The 9,782-nt window shown below is 48.5% G+C and overlaps 1 protein-coding gene across 2 annotated transcripts; it reads right to left on the minus strand.

The window, feature by feature from the left end:
• Positions 1-25: 25 nt before the first annotated feature.
• RIPK3 (receptor interacting serine/threonine kinase 3) lies at positions 26-3,994 on the minus strand. 2 transcript variants are annotated; one of them, XM_066275182.1, is made up of 10 exons: positions 3,807-3,994; positions 3,459-3,599; positions 3,018-3,327; positions 2,410-2,543; positions 2,237-2,283; positions 1,859-2,026; positions 1,665-1,750; positions 1,072-1,434; positions 883-943; positions 26-334 (listed from the first exon to the last, which is right to left on the minus strand). In XM_066275182.1, exons 1-10 carry the CDS (start codon positions 3,824-3,826, stop codon positions 147-149), a joined length of 1,518 nt encoding a protein of 505 aa, XP_066131279.1. In that variant the 5' UTR covers positions 3,827-3,994; the 3' UTR covers positions 26-146. The 2 variants fall into 2 exon arrangements, with proteins under 2 accessions (XP_066131279.1, XP_066131280.1); XM_066275183.1 differs by having other exon boundaries at positions 293-425.
• Between the last annotated feature and the right edge of the window lie 5,788 nt (positions 3,995-9,782).

Consider the following 9,782-nt stretch of genomic DNA (forward strand, 5'->3'; position numbering starts at 1 on the left):
TCAGCCTCCGGCCTGGAACTTTGGTTAAAATTCCACCACTTTATTGACACCAGGGGGCACAATGTCAGTTCAAGTGCAGGCCTGATGGCCCTCAAAGAAAGTTTCGGCTAGCTGGCTCAAGTCCAGGAGACAACTTAGAAACTTCATCAATTTCTGTCATTATACCAGCCCTGTGGTCCAGTCCAGGTGGCACTTCTTTTGAAGCTACTTGTGGGGGGTGCGCTGCCAGCCCCTACCCATGCCCCAAGTGGATAAGTGCCTCCTTGCACCATCACGTTGTTGTTTCCGACCTGCACCCCTTGGCAGTTCTGGATGGTAATGGGTGGTGATGGCCCTTTAAGAGAAACAGTGGTGTAGGTGGGAGGGTTAGCCATTCAGTTAAGAGGAGCAGCACAGTAGAGGGGCAGCGGCACCTGGTGTTCACCCTGGGGAAATGCAAAGTGGGGTCTCAGAGCCTCTCAGTGAAGGCGTCAGGTGTGCCTTTGCCTTTCCCCTGCAGGCTGCCCTTGAGAATTGGGTGTGCAGAACTCAAGTGTGGTAGCAGCTAACATTTCTGATCCTGACATTTGTTTTTGTTTTTGTTTTTTTTTTCTGCTGGGAGGGCCTCTGGACTGAAATAGCAACAATGGAATTTGGGGGGTTCACAGAGCTTGTGCTGAGGAGCTAGAAGGCCCAGGGACAAATCCGGGCTTTGCTGTGATCTTAGCAGGATCCAATCCCAGTGGGGGTCAGTTTCTTCATTTATGAAAGGAGAAGGTTGGGGGAGGTGACCTCTAGCCCGTTCTCTCCCTCATTTCCCCCAAAGTACCCTGGATTTATAATATGTCTTGAGACAAAGCTGGTGGAGGGATTGAGCAGGGAAAAAGGAATGGGAATGAGTACCTGGTGTTGGACTTGGCCCTGGATGCCCGGGAAGAGGGTTGGTGCCACACCTCTCAGCCCCCTGTGAACAACACACTGCTCTCAGGCTCCCTGTCTTGGGAGCATGTTTCCAGGGCACACCCCCAAGCCCCCAAGTTTTCCCTGGAAAGATGACAGGTTTTGCATTCCTTAGTCCTGCCAAAGTCTCACCTGGTTTCTTTGGGGTCCAGGAGCTGCAGTCCAAGGTGAGGTGGGATTGAACATCTGGTTTTGGAATGATGAGGTCTCTGACGTTGGGGGAGGTTGTGCTGTTGAGGTAGAAGACATACCAGCTGTGCAGGCATGCTGAACTTGCTCTTTCTGTGCCTTTAACCCTTTAGGAAGGTTTGTACACTTTTCAGGAACAGAGCTGGGGGACCCTTCCAGATTCAGGTTGTTCAGCATGGCAGAGACAGTGGAATCAGCGCTTCCTGCAGCTCCCCCAAGGCTTTCCGTTTCTGTCCCTCCTGGACCTGGCTCAGGGGTGGACAGCCTCCTGCTGCTGTTCCTGTGCTCAGACAGGAACTTTTTCACCTGTAAGGACAGGGAGCACATGCTGGGCGTGGAGGTGGGAGAGCCAGAGAAAACCCGAGGAAGGAGTCTCCATAGTCTGTTGCTTGGAAATTCAGGAGTGGAGTGGGGACAGTGGGGATGAAGGTCAAGGCATAAAGGACAGTGGCCAGGGAGAGTCACTGGGTGGCCCGGGTGGCCAGGTGGTGCCATTGCCGCTCAGCTCTCGGGCTAGGTTAGTGCTGGGCACTCACTGAGCAGACTGCAGCATCCATCTTTGTACCAGTTACATCCTCATTTTGCACCAGGCGGAGGGCTTCCTCAGTGTTTGGTTGGCATTCTGGAGAGAAGACAGAGTAAGTGTCAGGGAAGCAAAAGTTGTTTCCCAAGGATAGCTCCCTGCTGACAGACTCAGGCTGACACAGCGGCCAATTAATGGTCAGCTCACCTTGGAAAGAGGGCCTGTCTTTGGGTTCATGGCTCCAGCAGTGCTGCATTAACTCCATCAGTCCTTCCAAGCCAGGAGTCTCAGGGCTGGGCTGGGGCAGCTCTGTCAGTGGGGGCCGGTTCTGCCTCTCACACACAGCTTCCTGCACCAGTAATGTCTGGGACACTACTGAGGTGGGGTTGGGGGACAGGGAGAGGAAGCATTCAGGGTATGAGGGGCCCCTTGCTCCACCATGGAAAGGGGCAGGTAGTGCAGTCCAGAGATAGGTGAGGAGCAAGTAGGACAGTCTGAGCATGTAAGCAGGAAGAATAGGGCTCAGGGACTTTCAGGAGGAGGGCACCTGGGGTTAAGGATCCCAGAGTCTACTTAAAGTCTTACTCTCAGCTTCTGTTCCAGTGAGCACTGTCCATATTATGATTCCGAAGCTGCAGGAGACACAAAGCTAAGGCCTTTCCTACCCTCTGGCAAAACTCTTCTCCAATATATCTTCCCTCAGAAGGGCCCAGAGAGGTATAAAAACTGGGGATGTGTGTTTGTCATGGGTACCTTACCTGTAGACATCACTGGCCATAGAGGCCTTCCGGTTTACATCAGCTAACAGTTCTGGGGCCAAGTAGGCTGGCTCCCAAGATTCTGCCCTTGACTGCGAGCCTCCCAGAAATGTGGACAGGCCAAAATCTGCCAGCTGCAAAGGAAGGGAAGGAGGAAGAAGTAGGGGATGGACAGGACCAGGCAGCTTCCAGAACCCCCTTCTCTCCCCCACCCCAATCCAGAAGATCCAGATCCAGCCTCATAAAGGGGACATGGAGGGTTGGGGGACAGTAGGACCATGAGGCCCTAGGTTTAGAGGTCTGGGTCCCCTCTCTATGGGGTTAGTCAAGGTCTGAGTCTATCGGGCTATCAGCCATGGGTCTTTGGAGGGCCCAGTGGGGTGGGCCTGTAGAAGTAACCATGCTGGTCAGGGCCTCTGCCACTTGTTCTGGCAGGGGCTAAAGCTTCTGGATGAGCCTTGACATTTGGGCAGCCCTGTGTCCAAAGGGAGATGCTGAGGGTATTCAGTAGTCAGGGTGGCAACAGATGCTGTGTCAGTGGGTAGAGCTGGAGCAGCTCAGGGGCAGGACCTTGTCCAGAAGCTGGGCTAAGGTACAGATAGGCTGACCTTGGTGTGTAGGTGCGAGTCCAACAGGACATTGGAAGGCTTCAGGTCCTGATGCAGAAGCACGGGGTTCTGATTGTGCAGGTAACACATCCCGAGCACCAACTCGTGCAGCAGGCGGCAGATAAACGGCCAGGGCCGAGGGCACTGGGGTTGTAGCAGCCCCACCAGAGAACCGTTTTCCATGAACTGAGTCACGAGAGCCGGCCCGGACCAGTAGCCCCACTCCAGCTTCTTCGTGACACCCAGCAGAGGCAGCACGTTTAGGTCAGACAGGCTTGCCATGGCTTTCACCTCCCTGGAGATCGCCTCCCTGTAATTTCAGGAGAGCTGAAGTTCTGCTCTGCTGGGCAAATCCCCCTCTTCCTCATTCCTGCCCTCGAGGACAGCAGCCTGTCTCCACGGCAAGGCACTAGCCAGCCAGCCAGGAGCTGGGCTACTCACCAGTTCACGATCTTGACAGCCACATCTTGCCCCCATGTCTGGTGTTGCCCCCAGAATACTGTGCCGAACCTGCCTTGCCCGATGAACTTCAGGTTCTTCAGTTCCTCCATGGGCACCAGGGGAGCTGGGGCACCACTGAGCCTGAGAGAAGGGGCTTCTTTACCAGCTGGCCATGGCCCCAAGACCCTGCTGCTTCCCTCAACCCCTCCCCCTGATTACCCCATACTCAGCAGGTACGATCCACAGCCTCCCCCCAGGGGCCTCACTGCCCCCAGGCCTTGGCACAGGCACAAAGGCAGTCCCTGAGCGAGTCGAAGAGGCATCTTGTGTGTCTCATTCTCCACTCACCATAACTTGCTGCAAGACATCAGGCTGGGTGATATGAGGGGCTTCTGGAAGTTGTGAATTCAATAAATGAAGTGACTTCTGGGACTGCCGTTTGTGGCAGAGAGAGGTCAGGGGGAGAAGAAGGGTCAATCTTTAGGCCAAAGCACGGATTCTGCTTCCCTATCCTGAGTAACTAAACAACTTCCTTCTACAAGGACCGAGGCAGACTCTAAAGTCCCACCCACATTTACAGTTCCGCCTCAAATGGCCTGGCAGAACGGAAGGAAGCTTAGTGCTTGTTTTCTTTAACTGATATTTCCTTGAGCAACCTGCTACATGCCACAGCCCTGTTAGCTGTCACTGGCAATTAATTAGATAGGATTCCCAGCTCCACCAGCTGCCAGGTGTGGGCTGGGGGTGGGATGGTGCCCAGAAGGATTTCATGGTCCTAGGGCTTAGCTCTCCCACAGCTTCCTTAACATCATAACTGACACCTCTGTAATGCTTGCCATGTGCCAGGTATGTATATGAGCTTATTCAATTCTCACATCAGCCCTAAGAGCATAGGTACTAGTTCCAGTTCTTTATGGATAAGAAAACGAAGGCACTGATAGTTTACCTTGCCCAAGCCAGTGTGGAATTTCAGAGCCCGGCTCTCAGCCATCAAGCTTTCTTCTTTTATTTATTTATTTATTTATTTATTTATTTATTTATTTATTTATGAGAGAGACAGAGAAAGCGAGAAAGACAGAGAGAAGGAAAGAGAAAGATAAGAGGAAAGAGAAATGAGAAGCATCAATTCTTCATGTGACACCTTAGTTGTTCATTGACTGCTTTCTTATATGTGCCTTGACCAGATGGTTGCAGCTGAGCCAGTGACCCCTAGCTTAAGACAGTGACCCTGAGCTCAAGCTGATGAGCCTATGCTCAAACCAGATGAGCCTGCGCTCAGGCTGGCGACCTCAGGATTTCGAACCTGGGTCCTCTGCGTCCCAGGCTGGCGGTCTATCCACTGCGCCACCACCTGGTGAGGCATGCTTTCTTATTTTCACATAGGCTTCAGGGATGTACCACTCAGTTGGTAGTGAATGTGACTGAGGAAGGTGTGAAGTGTCCAATGGTGTGGTGAAGGGTCCCGATCTGTATTCCTGCCCAGTCTCTGACAGTTGCTCTCACTGAGGCAAACCCCTGGCACTGGTAATGACTTGTCTGCTGTCAAGAACAAGACCCACTCCCAGGGCCTGTGGTCAGCCAGATGAGTGGCGCGGCCAGGGGGCTGTGGTGTATGCTGCAGTGGAAACACCTCAGGGCCTCCCTGTCCTCTTCCCCACCCCTGCCAACTCCTTCATCATACACATTCCCTGGTTAATATACTTTCTCTACAAGCATATGTTCTGGACAAGGGCTTTTTAGAATTCAGGAGCTTAATGCCTGACCAGACGGTGGTGCAGTGGATAGAGCATTGGGCTGGGACATGGAGGACCCAGATATGAAACTGAACCCCGAGGTCACCAGCTTGAGCATGGGCTCACCAGCTTTAGCGCGGAGTCGCTGGCTTGAGTGTGGGATCATAGACATGACCCCGTGGTCACTGGCTTGAGCCCAGGATCATTGGCTTGAGCAAGGAGTCACTCACTTTGCTGTAGCCACTCCCCCTCCTGGGTCAAGGCACATATGCGAAAGCAATCAATGAACAACTAAGGAGCTGCAACAAAGAACTGATGAGTCTCATCTCTCTCTCTTTCTGTCTCTGTCAAAAAAAAAAAAAAAAAAAGAGCTCAGGAATTTAGGGAGCCTGAAGGATTTAGGTAGACAAAACGTTACTTTACCCATGCAAGGCATGACCTTGGCTAGAGCTTATGAGAACTAGATACAGACAGCTCTGGACACTCAGTCCTTCACAGGGATACCCAACCATGCAGGTCCTGTGCCAGCTCTCACCAGAAGGTGCTCATCTTGGTATGCACTTCCCGTTCTGTCCAGTAGTCCATGTGCTCTGCTGGTTGGAGTATCAGCCGCCAGCAAGTTAACTGTGATTTTTAGAGCAATTGAGAATTCCCATGAATTCTGGTGGAGTCAGTCCATGCTGTTTTGGAGCTATTAAGGAAAATATTCCACTATAGTCTATTTAAAAACCAGTACATGGTACATACCAAGTATCTGTTGAATTGAATTAATAAATGAACAATCAAAACATCTGGCACTTCCTTAAGACACTGATCATTCCATCTGGAGCTCCACACTCACTGGGAGAGAAGAGAAGGTTGGGCTATTTTCTTGTTTAGCAGTCTTCACCTACACAGTTGACAGAATCCATCTGAAATAGACTTCATTGTAGAGATATGCCAGTATCTCACAGACTATAGAGGCAAGTGCAGCAGGTCCTCACAAAAGTGTAGCAAGGGGCCCTGGCCGGTTGGCTCAGTGGTAGAGCATCGGCCTGGTGTGCAGAAGTCCCGGGTTCGATTCCCGGCCAGGGCACACAGGAGAAGAGCCCATTTGCTTCTCCACCCCTCCCCCTCTCCTTCCTCTCTGTCTCTCTCTTCCCCTCCCGCAGCGAGGCTCCATTGGAGCAAAGATGGCCCGGGTGCTGGGGATGGCTCCTTGACCTCTGCCCCAGGCGCCAGAGTGGCTCTGGTCGCAACAGAGCGACGCCCCGGAGGGGCAGAGCGTCGCCCCCTGGTGGGCTTGCTGGGTGGATCCCGGTTCGTTGGGCGCATTTGGGAGTCTGTCTGACTGTCTCTCCCCGTTTCCAGCTTCAGGGGAAAAAAAAAAGTGTAGCAAGGAGCTAAAACCATCAGAGAGGGCAGCCATTCCTTTTATGATTCTCTGTAGGGAGAAGATCCTGGGTTCAACATCTCAGCTCCACTCGAGAGGAGTAGGCAGGAAGGAGTTCGAGGGGTGTTTAAAGACCTTTCTATGGCTGGATTCCTTAGATTGAGACAAGACCTTGAGAATCATGTGTAAGCCACTATAAAGCATAGGGTTGGGCATAGTGCCAGAAGCTGCACTGCTTTTTTGACTCAAAATAAAGCAAATCCCTTTAAAAGGAGGAGGGGCAGGGATGGGAGCCTGGAGTGAGTGCCTGAGAAGACCTGCTTCTAGCAGGAATGGACTGGCAAGGCAGAGCTGATCCCAGGATTTTGAAGCTCTGGCCTTCCCTGAGGCCTGGTGCCCCTAACCCTAGTGGTTCTAGGCATTTGGATTCTATTTGGGTGTCTGTCATCCCTTCAGTTCTGCACTTCTGATTGTTTTTGGTTACCTGCAGCCCATCCCCAGTTCCTGCTCTGGCTCTCAATCCCTAGCTGTTGGGGTGAGGGATGGAGAGTAGAGGCTGTAGTTTCTCTTCCTTCATATTCTAGCCCTAACTAATTCTCATCTGTTGTTTGATTAAGAGATTCTAATTATAAACCAAGTGGTATTTATTAGGGTGATGGCAAAAAAGATTATGAAGAATTTTTATTTTCTTTAGTGTTTGAATATATTTTATTAACATATATTACTTTTATAAACACTTAAAGAAGGAAAAATATCATGATTATGCAAAGATTTAGCTACAAGGATAGTCACTGAAGTGTTATTTAAAATAGTGAAAAAAAATAGAACCCTGGCCCTGGCTGGTTGACTCAGTAGTAGAACGTCGGACTGGTGTGTGGATGTTCCAGGTTTGATTCTGGGTCAGGGCACACAAGAGAAGCGATCATTGGCTTCTCTACCCCTCCGCCTCCCTTTCTCTCTCTTTCCCTCTCTCTCTTTTTTCCCCTCCTGTAGCCATGGCTCAATTGGTTTAAACAAGTTGGCCCGGGTGCTGAGGATGGCTCCTTGGACCTTCCACCTCAGGTGCTAAAAATTGTTCGGTTGCCAAACAATGCCCCCAAATGGGCAGAGCATTAGCCCTGTAGGAGGCTTGCCTCATGGATCCTGGTTGTGGTGCATGCAAGAGTCTGTCTCTATGTCTCCCCTCCTCCCACTTAAAAAAAAAATAGAAACCTAAATATTCAGTAAGAAAAAAATTAAATTATGCAATAGAAGAGTATGTAGCTATTAAAATGACACTCTAGGCCTATATTTATTTATATGACAGATGTGGTTTATATATCAAATGGGAAAAAAGCAGGTTATAAAACAACATAAAACAACATGCCGGACCGGTGGTGGTGCAGTGGATAGAGCATCAGCCTGAGGGTCCAGGTTCAAAACCCCAAGGTGCTGGCTTGAGCACAGGCTCACCAGTTTGAGTGCAGGGTCACTGGCTTGATTATGGGATCACAGATATGACCCCCATGGTCACTGGCTTGAGCCTAAAGGTTGCTGGCTTGGGCAAGAGGTCACCGACTTGGCTGGAACAACCCCCCTTGTCAAGACACATGAGAAGCAATCAATGAACAAATAAGCTGCCATAACAGAGTCTTCTGTAAATAATTTTTTGGAGTGAAAACACAATTCAGTGTACAGAGATGTGTTGTAAAATTGAGCACCTGAAACTTGTATAATTATGTCAACCAATGTCACTCCAATAAATTTAATTTAAGAAAGAAAAAGGAGAAATCAAGCCTGACCTTTGATGGCGCAGTGGATAAAGATCAACCTAGAATGCTAAGTTGCCGGTTCAAATTCCTGGGCTTGCCCAGTCAAGGCACATAAAGGAAGCAACTACTGCAAGTAGATGTTTTCTGCTTTTTCCCTCTCCCCTCCTCTTTCCAAAAATCAATAAATAAAATCTAAAAAAAAAAAAGAAAGAAAGAGAAATCACAAAATTGGATGTACACCAAGAAGATAAAACTTACCTGAGTTGGAACATGTAAAATGCAAGAAGAAATAGCAGTTTTTTAATAAGTTCAACCACAAAACCAATTAGTATCATATTAGACCCATAGAAATGAGAGGAGGTGGCTCACTGATTAAAAAAAGAATCTACTACAAGCAATTCTACTTCTGAGTACATACTCAAGGAAACTGAAAGCGTGGACTCAAACAAATATTTGTACACCAATGTTTATAACAGCTTATTTCCATGGCCAAAAGTTGGAAACAACTCCAAATGTCTATCAGCGGATGAATGAGTATATACAAAATGGGAGTATATATATGCTATGAAACATCGTTCAGCCTTAGAGAGGAATAAACTTCTGACACATGCTACAATGTAGATGGGTGAACTCTGAAACTATTATGCTAAGCGAAATAAGCCAGTCACAGAAGGCAAATATTGTATGATTTCATCTATATGAAGTACTAGAGTAGTCAAATCCATAGACTCTAAAAGGAAAATGGTAGTTGTCAGGGCTAGAGAGAGGAGAAAACGGACAGTTAGTGTTTAACAGGTACAGAGTTTTAGTTTGGGAAGATGAAAAAGTTCTGGAGGTGGATAGTGGTGATGGTTACATAACAATGTCAATGTACTTAGTGCCACTGAACTATACACTTAAAAATGGTTAGAGGTAGGGTTTTTATGGATAGTTCACAACTACAACAAAAAGAACTGCTAAAAATTCCATATATGAAATACAGAGATGTGAAGATTTATATTAATAAATATTTAGTTTTTGATTTGAACATTAAATTTTACTGGGAAAAAAGAAAGTTGTATATATTTAGAAAAATATTAAATGGATAAATAAATAAATGTTTCAAGTAATAGCTGGTGGGTTTACAAGTGATTTTATTATTTTATATAATAAGCAATTTAAAAAAATGTTTATTTTTTTGCCTGCCCAGGTGGTGGTGCAGTGGATAGAGTGTCAGATTGAGATGCGAAGGACACAGGTTCGAGACCCCCGAGGTTGCCAGCTTGAGTGCGGGCTCATCTGGTTTGAACAGAGCTCACCAGCTTGGACCCAAGGTCGCTGGCTTGAGCAAGGGGTTACTCGGTCTGCTGAAGGCCCATGGTCAAGGCACATATGAGAAAGCAATCAATGAACAACTAAGGTGTTGCAACGAAAAACTAATGATTGATGCTTCTCATCTCACTCTGTTCCTGTCTATCTGTCCCTATCT

Source organism: Saccopteryx bilineata, chromosome 4 (genome assembly GCF_036850765.1).
Source record: "Saccopteryx bilineata isolate mSacBil1 chromosome 4, mSacBil1_pri_phased_curated, whole genome shotgun sequence".
Classification (NCBI taxonomy): Eukaryota; Metazoa; Chordata; class Mammalia; order Chiroptera; family Emballonuridae; genus Saccopteryx; species Saccopteryx bilineata.